This window comes from Callorhinchus milii, unplaced genomic scaffold (genome assembly GCF_018977255.1).
Source record: "Callorhinchus milii isolate IMCB2004 unplaced genomic scaffold, IMCB_Cmil_1.0 Scaffold3, whole genome shotgun sequence".
In the NCBI taxonomy this organism is placed as follows: domain Eukaryota; kingdom Metazoa; phylum Chordata; class Chondrichthyes; order Chimaeriformes; family Callorhinchidae; genus Callorhinchus; species Callorhinchus milii.
Genome location: NW_024704744.1, coordinates 70,736,930 through 70,757,331, shown reverse-complemented (window position 1 = coordinate 70,757,331; position 20,402 = coordinate 70,736,930). Strand labels below are relative to the sequence as shown.

General features: G+C 40.4%; 1 protein-coding gene across 4 annotated transcripts in view; it reads right to left on the bottom strand.

The window, feature by feature from the left end:
- Nucleotides 1–14,825, bottom strand: part of esr1 (estrogen receptor 1) — a 117,949-nt gene extending 103,124 nt beyond the window's left edge. For all 4 annotated transcript variants that reach the window (XM_007894405.2, XM_007894403.2, XM_007894404.2 and 1 more), the window contains exons 1-2: nucleotides 14,181–14,825; nucleotides 8,088–8,287 (exon numbers count right to left, since the gene is read on the bottom strand). In XM_007894405.2, the coding sequence (XP_007892596.1) occupies nucleotides 8,088–8,287; nucleotides 14,181–14,632 (652 nt within the window). In that variant the 5' untranslated portion in view covers nucleotides 14,633–14,825. The remainder of the gene's footprint in view (nucleotides 1–8,087; nucleotides 8,288–14,180) is intronic.
- Nucleotides 14,826–20,402: the final 5,577 nt, after the last annotated feature.

Sequence of the window (20,402 nt, the reverse complement as noted above, 5' to 3'; positions counted from 1 at the left end):
CGGGATCTTTAATATCCACCTGAACAGGCACGTGGAACCTTGGTTTAACATCTCATATGAAGGAAGGAAACCATTTCTAGTCCCAGTTAAGATGAAAAGCTAAATTGGGTAAATACAGCAACAATACCAGCTATGAACAAGAACAAAAGTAAAAAGAGACTTGGCATGAATTTGGGAGTAAGGAGAATGTTAAAATAATGCAAAAATAATTGATGGAATAAACTAAATAATTTTCCCCTTATGTTGTTCTGAGTACCTGGAAGCAATCTTATTCTAATTCCTGTTGATTTTAACATCCTGCTTGAAATTATAATTGTGCAGTAATTCACCAACAAAATAACATGTTCACTACAATTTACAGTAAATCATGTGAGATGAGAGGTGCTTCGAGGTGTCTACTTGATGTAAAAGGAGTATATCATATACAAGGATTATTATAGTTGACATCTTGCTGAGATTTCCTTTTGTTAAAGCACGTCTATAAATATTTTCAGACTTGCTATAAAGCTATCGGACACTGCTGTGTGCAATTGGCAGTGCCAGAATACTTTTATGGCGAAGAGAGAATTTTTTTTGTTTTTTCTTTTAAAAATGCTCCACAAATGTCTGCATTCGAACAGTCCCAATTTTAAAGCAAAAGGAATTTTAATTTCTTTGAAACAGACCTCAGGACAGAGAATGCCATGGTTCAGAGGACAGCATAAATCGATGGATATCACAGTGTGTTCTACAGCTTAGGTTGGGGCCTCTCTTTTGCATCAGAATGGCCTCATTAAGTGACTTTCAAGTTTTCGGGATTCATACTGCTAAACTTACTGGCACAACCAGCCCAGCGCACACACACTGTTCTCTCCCACACCAAGGTCAGACAAGCTATCTCATAACTAGCATTGGTATGAAGAAATCTTTCTCTCGCTCTCACACTGTTACATGAAGCAAATTCCGACTTTTCAAGCAGCTCCGACAGTCCACAAAAGCAGCCTTAGAAACCTTGAAGTATTAAACCGATAAACAGAAACCAATTTTAGAAATTAAAGTGCTTCCATCTTCATTTGCACTGTTACGTCAAGCACTAGTTTGCCCTTTGTGCGATCAAATCGCTTCAGTGCAAACAGGGTGCAGCAATACTGCATGTGGGAGACCAATATTTCTAGACTGGAGCATGGAACAACAATTGTCAGTCTGATGTAAAGTATTAAACCTTTATAGTACAGGTTTAAACACTCTGAGACGCTACCTGAGTAAAGGGCGCTACATAAATGCAAGTTGTTGTTGTAAATCGGTGGTGGTGGTGGGGTGTTTAAGCGGGGAAGGGAATGAATCATTATTTTCAGGGTGAAACTTAATTTCAAAACCAGCTCAGAATCTGGAATACAACAGGGAGGAGATGTGATTTAACAGACAGGAAGAGACAGGAATAATAACAGGAACTCTAATTTAGGACCAAAGGCTGAAAGTTGGACCCTGCAGTACAAACGAGGAGGGATTTGATGGAACACAAAACTGATGGGTAGAGTTTGGGATCTCTCAGCAAGGATAGCAGCGTTGTGTGTGGCACATGGTTTTTATGCTTATATTTTTCCAATTATTTTACAAATGTTCCGATATTGAAGATGGTTTCAAATCATTTTAGAGACTCAGGACACCTGTCTTCACACATACACACACACACCACACACAGGTAGTATGCACCTCTCTCCTTCCTCAAATGCATACATCACAGCTCACGGGGAGCCCCCTCCTCCTCTCACAATCACTCACAAACAGCTCCTGCCCTTGAAATCAGAACCCTTGCCCCCAAAAAATGGTTGACCGTCAGCATTTCCAGGTTGTCTGGTTGACACTGACATTACTTTCTGCAAACCACACATATTTGACACACAGGAAGTTGACAACCATGCTCACGGATGTTTTAAATACAGGAAGCCTGGTCAGTCAGCCTCGGAAACAGGAAGTGTCAGTGGACCACTATGTGGCCATGATATAAACGGTCCTGAATCATACCGAAGCATGTTCTAATGGGTGTTGGTCTGTTTAGGCACGCATACGCACACACATACCCGTGCAAGCATACACACATGCACACACATGCATGTACCCTCACATGCACCCGTGCAAACATACACCCACATATGTGCTCGAACACAAACACACACACACACACACACAACTTCTGTATGCAATCACAGGCACAACAGCTACAATTGGAGAAATTGAATCTCAGGTCAGTTTTATCAAATTGCAAATTAAGAAAAAAAAATAATGTTTACAAATTAAGAAAATAAAATTCAGGATCTGATCTGGCTGCTGAACTGGTGATAAGAGTGGCTTAGAATGGTGGGAATTTTAGTGGCTTAAGGGTTGGAGGCAGCTGTAGAGATACCCAAATAAACAGCCGCAATGTCTCAACCACCAGCGGTTTGGGGCTGTTGGGGGAAAGATCCCCACTGATCTAGACATAAGCATTCTCCTGAAACGTCCAGCTATCTACAGAGGGTTGTGAGTGGGAGACGAATGTGGACCAGACCCCACAGTCACCACGCAGAGTGAAGGCCTGGGTCAGTCACGCGGTGATAAAGGAGACAGGAAAAGGAGTTAGATTATTTTTAACCCAGTCAGCCCCCACCCCCATTACTGGTGTGTGCCTTCCACCTATGTCATTCAGAAATAAATCCATGATACAACGCTTTACAATAATTAGGTGTCACACAAACTCCAACCACATTGAAGCAAAAACTAAACTGTGAACAACTTAATAAAGCTCAAAATAACATTGCTCGCCTCCCTTGAACAATTAAAATAAATGACTGCACAAGGGGCTGAGAACATTGATTTTTTAGGAGATAATTTAGCATCTTGGATACTGTAGCAGGATGGCCAAGCCTCTCTCTTCTGCTTGCAACATTCCATTGGTCAGCATCCAAATAGCAACCACAAAAAAACCCATATCTCATAGTTTTGTTTTCAGAATTGTTAACACTGAATCTGAACTCTAAGGATGTCAACCAGTCTTGTTATTAGCAGTTGAAAGGAGTTTACATTACTCTCACCCCCCATCACAAATGTTAAGTATCTGATATCATTTCATAACAATAGACCATTTACACAGCACAAATTGCAAAGTTGAGTGGGTTATTGAATGGGTTATTGGCATTCACGTTACATTTAATCACTCTCGATTATCACTAAAGCACTAAAGCTGACACACACTTGCAAATTCAAGGTGCAGCAGTTAGTGCTTTCAACAAAGAATTCATTCAGCATAATTCAATGCATATTTGAAATGTTATAAAAGACTGGGCCTTTATCTTTTCCAACTTGTCTTTGCTTTTTTTAAAATCTAAATTTAATTTTTCTTTATAATTTGGCATATTCCACTGGTATTTGCCTCTCTATGCAGTCCCGATCAAGTGGCATCGTTCATGCACGAGTCTTGGCATTGAGTGATCTGCGGGCCACTTGACTGTAGACAGCATCATAGCTGCCACATACGTACACATCCAGTAGAGGGTACTGAAAAGGGACCAAACCTTGCTGGTTTTCCCATCCCCAACTCTGGGAAACCCAGGGCCAATTTAGCCTTCCCATGCACCCCTGGCTAAGACCAGCAAACTCAGCATGGATACGAACCAGCAAACTCCTGGTCCATAAACTGCAGTTCAACACTACACCATCGATGAACTTGATAGATTCATAAATTGTCGTATTTTATTATTACTATAACATTGAATCTTCAGAGTTCTAAGAAAATGCTAAATTGTTATTTGGATGTTAAATTACAATGTAAAATGACATTTGCATAGCGCCTTTTTCATCTGGAGGACGTCCAAAATTACCTTAGTAACTCATTCACCATTAAAGTACAAAACCGTCTATAAACCAGCATAAAGCAAATGTCAATAACTTTTTTCACAGTTTATATCATTATGTCTACAGCTAAATTATTGTTCCAATTGGTTCACTGTCCCTGTGTGCAATTCTCCCTCATGTATCTATTACTTAGAACAATATGTTGATCTTTGAACAGTTTGGTCTACACCTTTACCACAGATTTAGCCGATTCTAACTTCCTGGCCAGTGAAGGAAGACTGTGATAAGGTGACAAGACATGGTGATGAGGAACATTTCTCTTGTGCACAATAGAAATCAAACGCATTAAGAGCAAGTTCAAACTGAGCTTTCAATTAAACCACCCTTCAAAAAGAATCCTCTCCGCTCCGAGCCCAATTAATGCTATTTCCTGACCATTCCCTGCATGAGTTATGCCCATCTCGTGACCACTTTCTATCTAAGTCATGCCCTCTCCTGCTCATTCCCTGCTTGAATAATACCTGCATCTCTGATCCCAACCACAGCTCAGGTCCCACTAACAAGTAAAGTACCTGCATAGATTAGAAGTGTTTTTTCAACCAGATTAACCCATTCATCTTTCATTTTCTTTTCAATGTAAAAGCAGCTTCAGAAGCATAATCTAGCATTCTTAAGTTTACAGATAATATAAGTCAAGTTATGCAATTCAAGAGCACAAGGCACTTACGAATGATTAATGAGTAGCTTCCATATTTTAGTATATCGGCAAAATACGCAGTCACTCCACTTTACAGCAAAGCTTGTGAAGAGCTTTGAGATGTCCTACTGATGTGAAAATCGTTCATTTAAATGCAATGATTATTATATTTTGCAGGTTCTATTCACTGATCTTTCTGTGGCACTGGCATGGGCTTAGGGGTTCTGCAGTGTCCGATTGTATACCCCATCTTTTCTAATTGTACAAATGATGTCTAAAATCTCCCTCTATTCCTTTTCCCCCGGCTCCCACCCTCCATTTGGAGGCTAGAGCCATTTTCCCAAACCTGGCTTTTTTCAGGCAGTTAAAAGCTCAGATATCAATCGTTGATGTGGCCACATTAAAGAGACATTTTAATTCCTAGCCAGCAAACTGGAAAGACACTGTTCAACAAGCTGACTTGCAACCACAGCCCAACACTCTGGATTTGTAAACCCATCTTGAAGGCTCAACTTGCTGCTGGCAATGAGTTAAACTTATGATACACAGGTTCATTTTAAGCTAGTTCATTTTACAAAGTTACTGCCCCAACAAGGCTCCTTTGAATATTTAATAGATCTTAAATTACAAAAATAAAAGAATGAGATATCATCATCTGGTAGTAAAGCTTCACAATTGGAGGGCGGCTATGTTTGCTCCAGTCTGTTCTTTCTATGCTTGTACGGCATTTTGACAAACACCTACATTGCCACCAGCACCTGAAGGATGTGTGTGTGAATTGAGATGAGAGCAAGCGTGTGTGTCCAAGCTTCAAACTGCACAACAATCAGTGACCTGCAACAACTTGTGAAACACAAAAGGAACCACACTCAAAGAACAAAGGATCAACCGTGGGGGCTTCCCACTAAAGAAAAGTTCTAATGTGGCCAAAGAAATACATTGTGAAAATGTTCAATTGTGTGGTCAAACACAGAATATCTAACCAGAGTCTCAGATATCTGGTTACTTTACGTTGCAGCGTGTTCCCATGCAATTTTCTCATACAGTGAAATTCATTGGAAGGAATACATAAATGAAACTTGCACAGAATGCCAAAACTACCTTTGAAATCTTAATCAATCGGATGGAGTTACAGAGAGCAGGGGCAAAATGGCTGAGGGTACACCCACCAAGGGGATATGAAGCAAACAAACAGTAAACCTATTCGAAAATCTCACCTGACTGTAAACCTTTGTCTATTGGTGTCTAAACCCACATGCAAACAAGCAGGAGCTAAGCAGTTGCATAGAAAATTACAGGTGCTCTTAGTAACATAATGACAAGTGAAAGTATCACAGGTGATTCTATACAATACAAAATTATATTTGTTTAGCACCTTTCACGTCGGAAGGACATCCCTTTGCAATGTCCCTATCATCCTTTACATTGATAATTACAGAATTAAGTGTGCTTGAGCTTCACCCACATTTCAAACCACACATGTGGTCCATTGCCAACACCATCTTTTTCCTACTCCTGAATATTATGATAATAAGCCTTGCACTTGATATAGCACCTTATCACATTGTTGAGATGTCTCAAAGCAGGATTTTTAGTGTAAAGTGAAGTTTCTGTGTATTAGTAGATGTATAGGAATGTGTCACAAACGGGCATGAAGTAAGTGAACAATTTCTTTGGAGGGTGGACGGGAGATTGTAGAACAGGATATCAGGAGAAACTCCCTTCACTTTTGAATGATACCATGGGTACTTTAACATCCACCATAACAGACATACAGGAGTTTCGTTTAACATCTCATCTGAAGGAAAGCACCTCTAACATTGCAGCACATTGTCACACTGCCCTACACTATGAAATCAAAGGCCATTGTGGGTCTTGAACCCACAACCTTCTGACTCACATGCAAGAGTATATTGCCACTTACTCCTTTGCCTCACATCCTCTGTTATTGCTGTTGTGACTGTGAGAAGATTTCCATTGCTCGTCTCACCAATCTGCCTCACTCCACTTTCCAAACCTTTCAGTGATTCACAATTCTTCAGCCTGGGTTTTCTCTCACAGAAGACTCCACATCAACCCCATCCTTGCTTAACTACATTGATTCCTAGTTTGTCAGAGGTTCGAATTTAAGAACTTTGTCTTTGTCTTCAAATCCTTCCATAGACTTGCCGCTAATATGTGAAGTTTTCTCCACCTCTGTTTTCGGATCCTTTGCTTTTCCAACTCTAGTCTATTGCTCACCACTTTGGTTTACCACACGCAGCTAAACTTTCAGCCACCACACAGCCATCCTCTGAACTCTTCTCCAAAACACTTCATTCACCTTGTTACCCACCTTTTTGCTCTCAAAAAATTCTTTAAAAAGCCTGTGGTCAAGATCATAAAATTTTTATTGCCCTCTTGGGAAATCCCTGTTTTCCAAAACTATATTTACCAAGTGCTTTAGATGTTCTTTTACGTGAAAGGTACTAGATACAATCAAGCTGCTATTGCAACAGTCAATAGGGAAAAGAACATGAGGATATTTTTTTCCTTTGTAAAGACTGGGAGAAACAAGAATTCAACATTGTTTAGTTGTTGATTGGAAGATAGCTCTGATGCAAGTTTGACTTTAATTTGCCCAAGCTTTCTAACTTAATATTCATATCAAAGAGAAAGTGGAAACCAAGACAATTCTTAATGAAAAGAGTAAACATGCAGTCTACACACAAGCAGAATGGAGAATATGAATATTTTGGTTTGGTTTAAAGTGTCCTTTTTTTTAAAAGTTCACTGTAAATCTCCCAGTTTTCGCAGCCACTTTATGGGGCACTCCAGCTATAAAATTAAATGTCAGAATTGCTCATCACCACAAAGTAATCCTGTGTGTGTGTATATGTGTGTGTGTGGTGAGGGAGAGGAGTGGGTTGGGTGGAGGTGGGGTGGAGGGTAAAAAACAGAGGACCGTTTTCATTTGGCTTGTTTCTATAGGTATTAAAATCAAAATGCAACAGCCAGCTGTTATTTAGGATTGTCAAATCCATATAATTCATCTTCCAATTAATGGAGTGTCTTGCTAGGCTCCACCATCATGTTCTACCAGATAAAAACAGCTCATTGTAAGTCCTTTGGGGCATCTTGAGATTTCTCAGCATCTATGCTCACTTTATTAAATCTATCAATTATTACCAAAACAACCATGCTGCTTTGAAAAATTAAGACAATATGTTTATGATTCCATCCACACATACACACACACACAGAAAACGTCTCAAAATAAAAAGATAACTATACTTGCAGATGTTCTTTTATTTAGATGTTCTTTTGTTTAGATGTTCTTTTACGTGAAAGGTACTAGATACCATCAAGCTGTTGTTGATTGTATATTTCGCCCACAAATATACAGTCAATTCGCTTTACAGTATATTCTGTGAAGCGCTTTGAGACCTCTCGAAGACGTGAAAAGCGCTATATCAAATGCAAGGATCATTATTATTATTATTATAAAAGGACAAAGGACTGGCTGATACTTTAAGACCCCACTTGCTCTTGTTGCCATGACAAAAAAAATAGCTTTGGAGTTTAAGAGATAAGCTGTTACCTTGAATGCTTCTCTTGAAAAAGGCCTTGCAACCTTCACATGACCAGACTCCATAATGATAGCCCGAGGCGTAGTCACTACACACAGCGCAGTATCGGGTCTCCTTGCTGGACTCGAGAGCTCCCGCTGACGGGCTGCTCTGCTCGCTGGTGCTCGATAGGTGGTCGCTGCCCCGTTGACGCCTATTGTCAGCATTAATCCTGCGGGGGGTAAAAGCACACCGAGCACAGTGCAACAAGTCAGTGCGCTTAGCAAGGCAGGAGCACACACAATAAGCTCAAAGACAAGCACAGTACAATACAGTAGTTTGGGAGGAAGATGGGTTGGGAGAGGAGACGGGTGGTTGTGGACGGTTGGGAAAAGGACAAGATTTAGGTTTTGGCAATTCACACCCAATAAAATAAATGTGCGGTGTAAGTAAGCTGTTGTTGATGTAAACCTGTAGGTTTCCAGCACGTGCTCTCTCATACTGGTCCTTGTTGCTGAGGTAACGTTTTATTTTCACTTCACTTTGACTAATTTTGGACACACAGACAGACAGACAAGACAGACAAAACCACTTGCCTCGTTGAACGGCTGTAGACTTCAGGGATATCATGTGTCAGGAGGTTGTCCAAATTTAGAAGGAGATGTATCTAAACTCCTGCAACAACTCTCGGCACTTAACACAGTGGAGGGAGATGAGCAGAGCTCGGGAACAGGCTTACTGTGTGAGAAGTCAGGGCTGGGCTATTCCAGAACACCTCTGGTGACAGACCAGCCAGTCTGGCTCCTTGGATGACCTGGAAGAGCAGACCAGTTATTGGGGGCTGGGATTCTTCCCGCTCAGCTGCTGTAAATCCCGCATGTCAAAGCCCTAATGGGTAGAGTGGGCTGAGCTATGCAAACAGCAAGAAGCTTGTCACATAGTCTCTCAAATGCTTTGCAGTTTAGGTGGTTAGAATCCAGCAGAACCCTAATACGCACACTGGGGTCCCTAAGTTTTGGCTCTCATCAACCTGCGACTAATGCTCCTTAGAATTAGGTAAGCAGTATGAGTTCCTCCAGGCGATGCTGTTCTTGGTAGGAGGTAAATGGTTAGCCCACAGAACGTAAATCACTTATATTCCAAGTACAGTATGTCGTGTGTGAAGTAGGGTGTGTGCTTTGTACCTCTCATTGTATAAAATGGAATTTATTAAAGAGAAAGAAGAGGGGAAAACGATTTACAGCAATTTGAAAGGAAATTATTTTTATTCCAATCAGGAAGTCAGGACAATCTGATAGAGAGAATTATGCAGCCACTTTGAGTGATGCTCATATTGACTGACTTGGTTCATATTTAGTGTTAAGAGATTCCTTGTTAATTCACTCTCTTCACTGGAGCTTTCACATAATATATATACTTCACTCTGGATCTGAAAAAGCTGCTTTGCATTGATATCCATAAACTTTTTATTCTATTTGAAAAGTAGCTGCTGCGTTCACCTTCATAGCACTAGTAATTAACACCAATTACCGAGGTGCATTTTAAAACATTTCGACTTGATAAGGAGCTATAACAATTGCAAAGATTATTGCTACTTTGCTTTGTTAGTCCTGCCCATTAATTTGTTTATTTTTTTAAACAATTGTTTTACTAACTTTTATAACAACCAGTTATTTAGTTTACCAACAAAGGTATTTGTGTTTGTGAAAGCAACAGCAGTCATATTTAGAATCTAACAATTTAGATTGTCAACAAACATTGCATAAGTGTCCATATCTGATCAATGAAATAATGAGTAAACTACCCCTATCACTGCAGGGCATTACGCAATGAAGTAGCCATTAAAATACCCAAATTAGTTGCAACACAAAAATGTTGTGAAAATAAGAGGAATGAGACTGAGTGTGTGAACAAAAGCCTCATCCAACAAGTGGTACATGAGCGGAGGAGTGAGCAGCTCAGGCACGAACAGATTCCCAACAGTTTATCACTCTTACTTTTATGTATGGGAACCATTGTCAAGGACATACACCAAATATAATTTAGGAGCAAGAATGATCACTGTGGCGTTTGGAGCTGCTTTTCACATGTAAACTCAAAAGTGAAAGGTTAAATGGTTCCACACAATACCCGCTTTTCACATTGAACCTAGATTAAGACTCAATTCATTCAAAGCTGAGAGGTGTCTGAATTTCAGCGCATTGTGCTCTGGGGTGTGCTTCATGTTTTTGGCCACTTCATTAAGTAGTTCACAGCTATTATAACAAGTTATGTTTTCTATTTTAGCTGTTTTCGGATTAAATCAACCAACTGCCCTCATCTCAGGATTAATCCCTAATTTGTCATTATGTTAACAGTGTAACCTGTATACCCTGGTACATAAACCGGGTCTCAAAACATTTCCAGTTTGTTAAATAGCGCTGAGCTGGAACCTGCCACTCTTTCATTCCTTACACATTTGTGGCTCATTCCTTTTTTTGTTAGAAAAAAATGTTGAATAATGCGAGGCTTATTCACTCTTATTACAATTTGAAGTGGTAGGATTGAGGAATAATATTGCACAATATTGATATTTTAATAATCGTTGCATTTGATAAAGTGCTTTATCAAGATTATACTGTGTAGTGATTTGTGGATTTGCAGGTGAACACAGCAGGCAAATTGATCCCAGCAATTCTCATCAAAACAGTGCTGCATTGCTGGTGGTTAGTGACACTGTGAACATTATGTGCTAACTGTATCACAGAGCTACAGGGCATAGCTTCATACTGTGATTCATACTCAGGCAGCAAGTTCCTTGCGAGGCTGCGTGCCTTGTTCACAAGAAACCTGAAGGAAACATGAAGGCTAATCTTAGGCTTGTCTTACGATCTGTTACAGAACAGCATTGAGAGAGGAGTAAAGGATATGGCTGAGCTTTCAACTCAAAATGTTACACGTGGAGGGGCAAGAAATATAACAGGATTACCAACAACTAAAAAAGAAGGAATTAACAGGAAAGCGGAACGCTAGGTTCCTTGTTATTCTTACGTTAAGACATTGAGCTCATAACCTCAGTTGACACTCCAGTGCAGTGCACAGAGCAAGCGCTCGAGCACGCTGCCCTGCCTGAGGGGCGCTACATAAATGCAAGTTGTTGTTGATGCTGCATTGTTGGAAGCCCAGTAGTTTGATTGAGATATTAAACTGAGGCCCCGTCTGCCTGTTCGGGTGGACGTTAAAGATCCTACGGCACTAATCGAAAGAAGAAGTGAGTTTGTCAACAAATTGCAATTGGCTGCTACCATCGCCCTCAAATACCCAGTTGGTAATTATCCAGTCAACAACCACAACAACAACAACTTGCATTTATATAGTGCCCCGCACGCAGGGTTGAGTCCCAGAGTGCTTGATCGTGGTGGAGCACGATGCTGAGCCGGGGGGAGGTGATCGTAGGCATGGTCAAAGAGAAGATCTTCAGGCGCGATAATAAAATAATAATAATAATAATCCTTGCATTTGATATAACACCTTATCACATCGTTGAGACGTCTCAAGGCGCTTCACAGAATATACTGTAAAGTGGATTGACTGTGTATATTTGTGGGTGAAACACGGCAGCCAATTGCGCACAGCAGTGTCCACAAACAGTCGTAGATTGAGTGACCAATTTTCATTTTGAAGGTATTATTACCCCCAGAAAGCGATCTGCCAATCGACTAACAACTGATAACTTTCACGATCTGATAGCACGGCCACTAATGGTAGAACGGAGGGCACAAAGGACTTGCAGGAGTCTGGAGCCAGTCGAGCAGAGGCAGCAGGTTGTGGGTTGGGGAGTAAGCAGGTCGGAGAGGTAGGGAGGTGCCTGGACATGAAAGGATTTGAAAACAAGTGTAAGCATCTTGAAATCGATCCGTTCAGCGATAGAGAACCTGTGAAGCTGGTAGAACTGGGTGTGATGGGGGTACGGAATCCTTACACTTTACAGTAAATCGTGTGAAGCACTTTGAGACATCTTGATGATGTGATTAAGAAGCTATACCAAATGCAAGGATCATTGTTATAGGTTGTTTTGAAGTCTGTAAATAAAATATACAATGCTTGGGGGTGGGATCAAGTTTTCACATGTCCTGTCTGCTGCCCTTGTTTTATATCACATTGTATGTGGAAACTGCTTCATTTGCATTTTCTGGGAATAGTTTTTCCATCCACGTTTCAAATGAAAAATAGCACAGAACTTGCACTCCACCCTGAGCTTAAGCAAGGGACCAGAAATTATGATCCTTGCATTTGGTATAGCTTCTTAATTTTGTTCCATAGACAGCTGATCAGAGCCGAGCTGAGTCCTGCAATATCCTACAAGAGAAGTGAACGTGTTATGTCTATGAGTTTGAAAGTAACACTGCATGGGCATGAAGAGAGCATTCTGTAACAATACTTTTACCAAATATGTAGGCTTCTGCTCCCACCACCAGAACATTATAGACAGTAAAGACATTGCAGGCGTTTATTACATATAAATTGGGAGTTGGGGGGAGGAACTGTGTCATTTTATCAAAATGATACTGAAATCCTCAATCACTACTGTTTAGGATTCTATCCTCACCCCAGAACAACCACAGTGACAGGACATTGTATTTAAGTGGGGGCGAGCGATCAGGGAATTGTGGCATCACTGTTTTCCTCTCTCAAATTGAGGACTAATATTTACGACCTTTAACATCTCAGCTTTTTCCCCAGGCTTCTATCCTTGCCCCCTCCCAACACCCAAACAACTGCAGGGACAGTATATTCTCTTTAGGCTGGGGACTGCAGCTATTGTGGTTGGGAGGGGGGGTGAGGTGGGTCGGGGGGTGCGATGATGGCACAATCGTTCTCAAAAAGACATTGATATATACGGCCATCCTAAGAGTTTTATATATCTCTTCAGAATACAAGTTAGAAGCTCTTTCTGATTTAATCAGCCAAGCACAGAATTTCTTTTAAACATTGTTAGAAGTTTTACAGTTTTTGCACCTGTGTGCATTGCCAGAATCATTTGAGCTGTAAGTGAGATCTGCAGTCCTCCTTTCTTATATCCTGAACACCACTTTACAACAGTTGCAGTGGGCTAGATTTGTACCAATTTATAATTATCTAATTTAAAGCAATGTACACCAACATTTGACAATGAATAAAGGGGGCAATGTCTCACCCTTGTATGCCTTGTTTAAAACTACCGATATCTCGCCTGCTGAGTAAAGGGACATTACTGGGGAAATAATTTTGTTACAGGTTTTCTGGTTACATGGCTGTTTGCAACAGGGGTTAATTTCTGCATTTATACTATCATTTCCAGAGTCTTTACACAGTCACTCTCGCTGCATCATTAAAATAGCAGTACCATCCTGCTTGGTGCCATCACCTCATCTCAGGATAAATGATGGACTGACCAGCGCCTTGGGACATCCTTTCGACACGAAAGGTGTTATCTAAATGTACATTTATAGTGTATTATATTAGAAGGGAATGCTGTTACAGGAATTGTGAAGCTATTGGAAAAAGTACATAATTTCCCCAACTCTTTATCATGTCCTCGGAGAATAAGGTACTCTTGCCTGAGCAAACAGCCAAACACAGAACTTGAAGAACCAGTGTGTCTTCTGCAGTGTTTATTATTGCATAACACACCGAGTTTTATAACACATCTTGATCACTTAACTTAAGTTAACTTAACTTCAGAGTTATACCAGTCAAAGTTTCTTAAATTGTGATCATAGTGCATTGATAAAAACTTAATGTAGTTAGGATTTTGCCAATGTCTCTCCTACAAAATTAGAAAAAACGTGGGATTTCTACAAATAAATTCAGAACAGCAAAAAGCCAAAACATAGCCAGCCTGTCAGTCACATGGAGATTCAGTCTGTCTGGGTACACTCTGTAACATTAATTGAAAGTAAAAGTCACTGTGTGAACACTGAATGAATTGCCGAAAATAATGTACAAGTGTATCAAATGTCACAGTTGCATTCAAACTGGACGCTGTAATGCCGGATTGAATGTTGCAGACCATCTCTCCGGGAAGTAAACTTTGAGAGAACAAAACAAAGTTCAAGGAGAATAAGAGTGTGGCTTTACTGCAAACGGCATTAAAAAGAGCTTACCTGTAAAATGTGGACGGGGTTGCCTCCCGTAGTCCAAAGCTGCTGCAGCTACTTTGTTCGTTTTCCACGTAGTATGGTACCTGTTGTCCATGGGTGACAAACGGCGATAGTTGTGGAGCTGTCTGTAAAAACACCAGTGGGTTTGGAGACATGCTGTTAAGCGAGTGAAGGCCTCCTAGGCTGCCGGAACCATGAGAGTCAGTCGAGGCTGCATAGCTGAGACTTGCTGGGTTATACAGTGTAGCTGCAGCAGCAAATTCATAGCCACCTTCTGGGTAATTCATTGTCCCTGCTCGATTTTTTTCGACATACATTTCATTTAGAGGTCCATCCCCACTTATAGGTAACTGTAGAGTTTGCCTGCCAAAAGTATCCAATTCACTAGCCTGAATCTTCTGCAGAAGAGCAACTGCAGGTGATTTGTGATGGAGTGACATTGCCATAATCAGCATCCACGGGAGAAAAAAATTCAGTGTCACAATCTGACACTGTCGCCTGGACGATCACACTTCATGTCAATTGACCCACCTAGAAAGAAAGCAACGTACAGAATCAGGGAGGATGAATTTAACAGCGTTTACTATTGATGACAGCGCTTCACAGTCAGACTGCTTTGCCTGAGCGTAAGGAGGAGGAGGATACAAGTGAGAGAGTGCAGGGAGAGGAACGAAATCAAACTTCAGACCAAGTCCTTCTCATCTGAACTAATAAGCATTACAAAGGTGCTGGCAGTGAGCCAGAACAAGCTGTTTTACATTGGCACTGGTGTACGTTTCATTGCAGGCATACACATTGTTAAAGTGACACCAAATAAATGTTTCACTAGCCATTACAGACAAATACGGGTGAGCTTTTACTCTGTGATTCTACATAGTGTTAAAGAGACAGAAATCTTATTTTATCGACTCGTGTACACTGTCTTGCCCTGCAATTAGAAATTAAGTCTGCAAACACACTTTCAATGCCTTGTCATGGTGAGAAAAAAGAACATTGTTTACGTGAACAAAATATAAAATAGTTAAGAAATTTCCATTGATGTCCTTCACTTCACAGTCCCTCTGTACCTGAAGCGTTCACTGCTACAGTGAATTGTTTTTGTTCATGTGTAACGTTTATCAGATGTTAATATGCCTGAAGTTTTAAAAGGCTTTTTTTTAGAATTTATTACTGATGTAATAGCATTAATAAATTAAAAGATAAAAAAAGAAAGTTAAAAGAAATATGGTGGTTATTTTTACTATTGTGACCGCAGGCACATTAACATCTGCTGACTGTCGCAGACATGCAGGATCGATCACTCAATTAGAGAGATCAGTATAAGAAACCTCATCTTCGCAGGACTCCCAATTAAGTGATGTTTCCTGATAATGGTAAAAATGCTTGGTGTCATCTGCACTGCTAACCTGGAGCTAGGTGTGCGAAAGCAAAAGCTTTGCGATAAGATTGTCTAACTGAGTGAAGCCTTTATGTATAAGGTTATCTAAAGGGACACTTTGATGTTGTACTTGATCGGATCTTACCTTTGAATTGGTGATATGGTGACTGAATTATTTTTATTTGGCCAATTATTTGGGAAGCAGGATGTGCTCAGCCCTGCATTCAGATGTTCAAATCTCCCCAAATCTGCTGTTCGCTCTCGTTTTGGGCCAAGACTCTTCTGATATCTGAAAAAGCTTTGAAATCTCCAGGAATACTGGTAAATCTCCTTTAAACGGCCAAAATTGTCCAAAAAATGCAGGCAAAGAATAATGGGCACACCAACCTTAGAGCCACCACTGAATGAAACTGTTCCAGCGCTCCCTGCAGTTGGCTTACAGGCGTACAGTTTTAAATGGGGCTGTCGGAATATGTGTGTCAGCCTGGCTCAGTGGTAGCACTCTCACCTCTGAGTTAGGAAGTTGTGGGTTCAAGCTCCATGTCGGGATTTGGAATCACATTGTCTAAGTTGACACTCCAATGCAATGCATTGTTGGAGGTGCCTTCCCTCGGATGAGAAGTCAAACCAAGGTCCCATCTGCCTGTTCAGGTGGACATTAAACATCCCATGGTATGACCCAAAAAGAGAAAGGAGTTTCTCCCAGTGTCCTGGCCAACAATAACCCCAAATAAAATTGGTCACTCATTCCACGGCTGTTTGTGGGACATTGCTATGTGCAAACTGGTTGCCATGTTTGCCCACAAAACACACAATCGCTCCACTTAACAGTGTATCCTGTGAAGTGCTTTATAAAATCTTGATGAAGTGATTATACCAAATGCAAGGATAATTATTATTCATTATAACACAGGCAGCGTCTTGGGACATCCTCCCGACATGAAAGGCGTTATACAAATGTAATCTTGTTGTTGCTGTTGTTGTAGTGGAATCCAGAAAGTAAATCCAGAATAACAGTTTTACATACGCCAAGATGGCAGGATAAGATGGCAAAGGTTGATGGTCCATGAAAAGTAATTTCCAGACGGAGACCAGAGTATAATTATTTGCATAAAAGGCAATCAATAGCTGGAATGGGTTTCCAGGAAGGGCAGTTGAGGGCCTGGACAGTTGACTCATTTAAGAGACATTCTGATGTTTCTTGGTTTCTTGGCAAGAAAACATATCTTGTCCCAACCTCTGCTATTCCCACCCTTTAGCTCTCAGTCTCCCCTCCCCCCCCCCCCCCACATCCCGTTCACTGTCTTTCTTTAAATCCCACTTAAAAACCATATCTTTGACCTATGGTCATCTCTCTATTCTTCCTTGCTTGGTGTCCAACCCTGTCTCGTGAAGTGTTATGAGATGTTATCCTATGTGAAGGGCGCTATATAAATGCAAGCTGTTGCGGTGGCTGTTGTTATTGGAAACACAGTAGATTTGATATTTTGGAAGGATCATATTAAATGGGTTGAAAGGCTTTATTTATCCGAACCACTATTACAATAATCTTTGTTTTTTTTCATGTTGTACATCACAATAGTTATCTGTGAAACACTTTAAAATGGTTTGACATAAATGTAGGCTTTTTCTTTCACATCATCCAGCATTTTTATATTCCACCAGCACTATAATGTTAGTGCTTTTTATTCTTCTCAAAATGCAAATTACAATTATTATAAGATTCAACTATTTGTACCACAACTACCAGTGTTCAATAGGTATTAGCTAAACAAAGTGATAGACAGAAAAGAAAATCTGATACAACGTGGAAAAGTAATGGACAAACATGTTCCATCTTACTCTAGAAAACCCATCTCAAATCCTCTGGCTGACCACTTGTAATTCAGCTCTATTCACATAATTAAAATATACAATCATATGGATTGCTCAACCTATAAAAGGTTGAACCTGAGTAGTGAATCGATTCTCAGTTGAACATTTATCATAAAATATTTATATCCCAGATAGATTTGTCATGAGGTGCATTAAAAGCATCTATGCCATAAAGGTATAGGTCTCCACCCTCTAAAAGTTATTTACGATGATAATTAACAGACTAATCTTTGATGCAACTAGTTACACACAGAAGTTGTTTTCTGAGCCCTCCCAAGATAAAATCGCACATTATGCTTCTCTTGGAAGCCTCTCTGTTTACAACAGAATCATTGCAGAGATTTTCCCAAACCATCTCCCTCATCAGAATCTTTCATTTATCCTGACCTAATACTCCATGCCAGCATCCGTTCATTAGCTACAGATGCCGGAAACCAATAGATATAAACTGCTCACGGAATTAATGTGAGTCTTGTACAGAGGATTATTCTTGCACAGCTGCATAGAAAAGTTTAGAAGACATTCAGAAGACATGGGATCTTTTATCAAAACTTTGTAAGATACTCAAAGGTGTTTTCCATGGTGGGCGGGGTGGTGGCAGGGAAAACAGAGGGAGTTGGAAGATGAAACTCCACTCACCATAACATTTAATGTTGTTAAAATTAACATTGTCATAAAACCAATTAATTTTGCATTGAAGCTTCCTGGAATTTTTACTAATCGTCGTTTTGCTCAGATAAGACGTTAAACTGCCTTTAAACTGCATGCTAACGATCCTACAGCACCATTAAAATTGACAAGGGTCATTCACTGCGTTCACCTGCAAACTACGTCACTACACTTTACAGTAAATCCTGTGAATTGCTTTGAGACATCCTCCTGATGTGAAAGGAACTACATCAAATAAAAGGAATATTATTTTATTATTGTTGTTTAAAATTTCCTAGGCGCTAAACATGATGCAGGTCTGATAATTACACCCAGCGTTGGCCGGATGTTAAAATAAGTCTCGTGAGGTACAAAGATCAATGTTCTGATATTATTGTTAATGTGAAAGATAACCAAACATGTGAGAATAGAAACTTGCAATCACTTTTCCAAGAGCACCAGCGATGGCAAGTTACAGAAATACTTTTGTCACCCGAATATCTTGTCAATATACCAAGTAATATTGTGAAATTATTAATAAGAATTACAACAGTAAGATGGAAAAAAAACAATAAAGTAAAGGAACATAGAAGTGCTGGATATTGTGAAATAAACAACTTGGATTTTTATACTGCCTTGTAGATTGAAATGTCTGAAAATGCTTCACAGTAACTATTGTCGTGACAAAAAAAGGAAGGTAATTGGAATATTACAATATTGAGTGATTTATGTGGTAGTGCACTGGTTTGATTGTTCCTCCAGTGTTTGGAGGCCAGACCAGCAAGTGGTGGGCACTCTAGCTAAGGCAGACATCATGCTGGAGGAGAAGAAAAGCAGCCGCCTAATCCAAGCAATAGAGAAAGAAAACTGCACAGAAGGACAGGAGGCACCAGGAGAGGTCAGCTCCTTTCGGTCTAGGGATCCCTGTTGTTTTCCTTGTGGAATGAGGTTCCAGGAAATGTGGTTGAGACCCGGACCCTGGACTCAGCTAATATTCAGCTGTAATGGGAAGACGCAGAGTGGGTATTCTATAAGGATGACATGAAAAGGCATTACCATTCTTGCTGTAATATAACTCGATCCAAATCAAGGATGCAAATCCAAGTATGTTAGTAGCTTCTTCATTTGTCAATCGAAACACTCAAAAATCCCCCACTCTAAACCATGCACTTTGTCCCCCTCCCAATGTCCTCTTGTACCTCCGGCCCTTCTTCTTATCGACTCTTTTATTAATTGTCAATTTACTCTTAAAGGAGTATTCAACCATTGGGGTGTATGATGGTCTACAACATAGGAACAGTGATACAAAATATCCCATAGAACGTTCCTCTTTCAGTACCGATGACAGGTGGGGGAATGAGGAGAAGTTCTCCTCAAAGGACCTCATCAATTAAGATATCTTTTTTTTACTGTTTCACTGAACCATTAGTGGTTTATTCCCTCATTCCTCTGCTAGATTAATGAACCATTCCCTTTTAAAAGCCTCACTTGGATGATTAAGATACTTAATCAATGTGAAATGCTCATAATCAAATCAATGGTCTCTTATATCTTTGAAGCTAAAGTGTTTAGATAGCAAGGCTAGAGTCGTTTGTGCACAAAATCCACATTCAGTACATTTTACAGTAAATTCTGTGAAGCGCTTTGAGATGTCCTGCTGATGTAAAACACAGTGGCGGAGATAATAGGGGTGGGGGTGGAGCGAGAGGTATAAGACATCACGGAAAGCAACAGGAAGGTGGTGCCATTGATGACCCATCGGCTCCTCGGTTGGTCACTCAATCCACGACTGTTTGTGGGACATTACTGTTGGCTGCCGCGTTTACCCCACAAAATACACAGTCAATTCACTTTACAATATATTCTTTGAAGCACTTTGAGAAATCTCAAAGACGTGATAAGGCTCCATATCAAACGCAAAGATTATTATTATTACAGATGAACCAGAATATTTAAATGTTACTTCGAGGGGCAATGTGTGCCACCAGGTCAGAATAAAACAGCCACACTTAATATTAACAACAACAACAACACTTGCATTTATTAAGCACCCCTCACGCTGAAGGAGAGGGCTGACCATAAGCACAAGTGAAGAGAAAAGTCTTCAGGCACGACTTGAAGATAGGGAAGGAAGGGGTAAGGTGGAGGAATAAAGGAAGCGTGTTCCAGAGTTTCGGGACGTAGTGGCTGAAAGCACGGCCACCAATGGTGGAACGGAAGTCACAAGGGACACGCAGGAGGCTGGAGCCAGTTGAGTGGAGGCAGCGTGTAGTGGGTTGGGAAGTAAGCAGATCAGAGAGGTAGGGAGGTGGCAGGGTATGAAG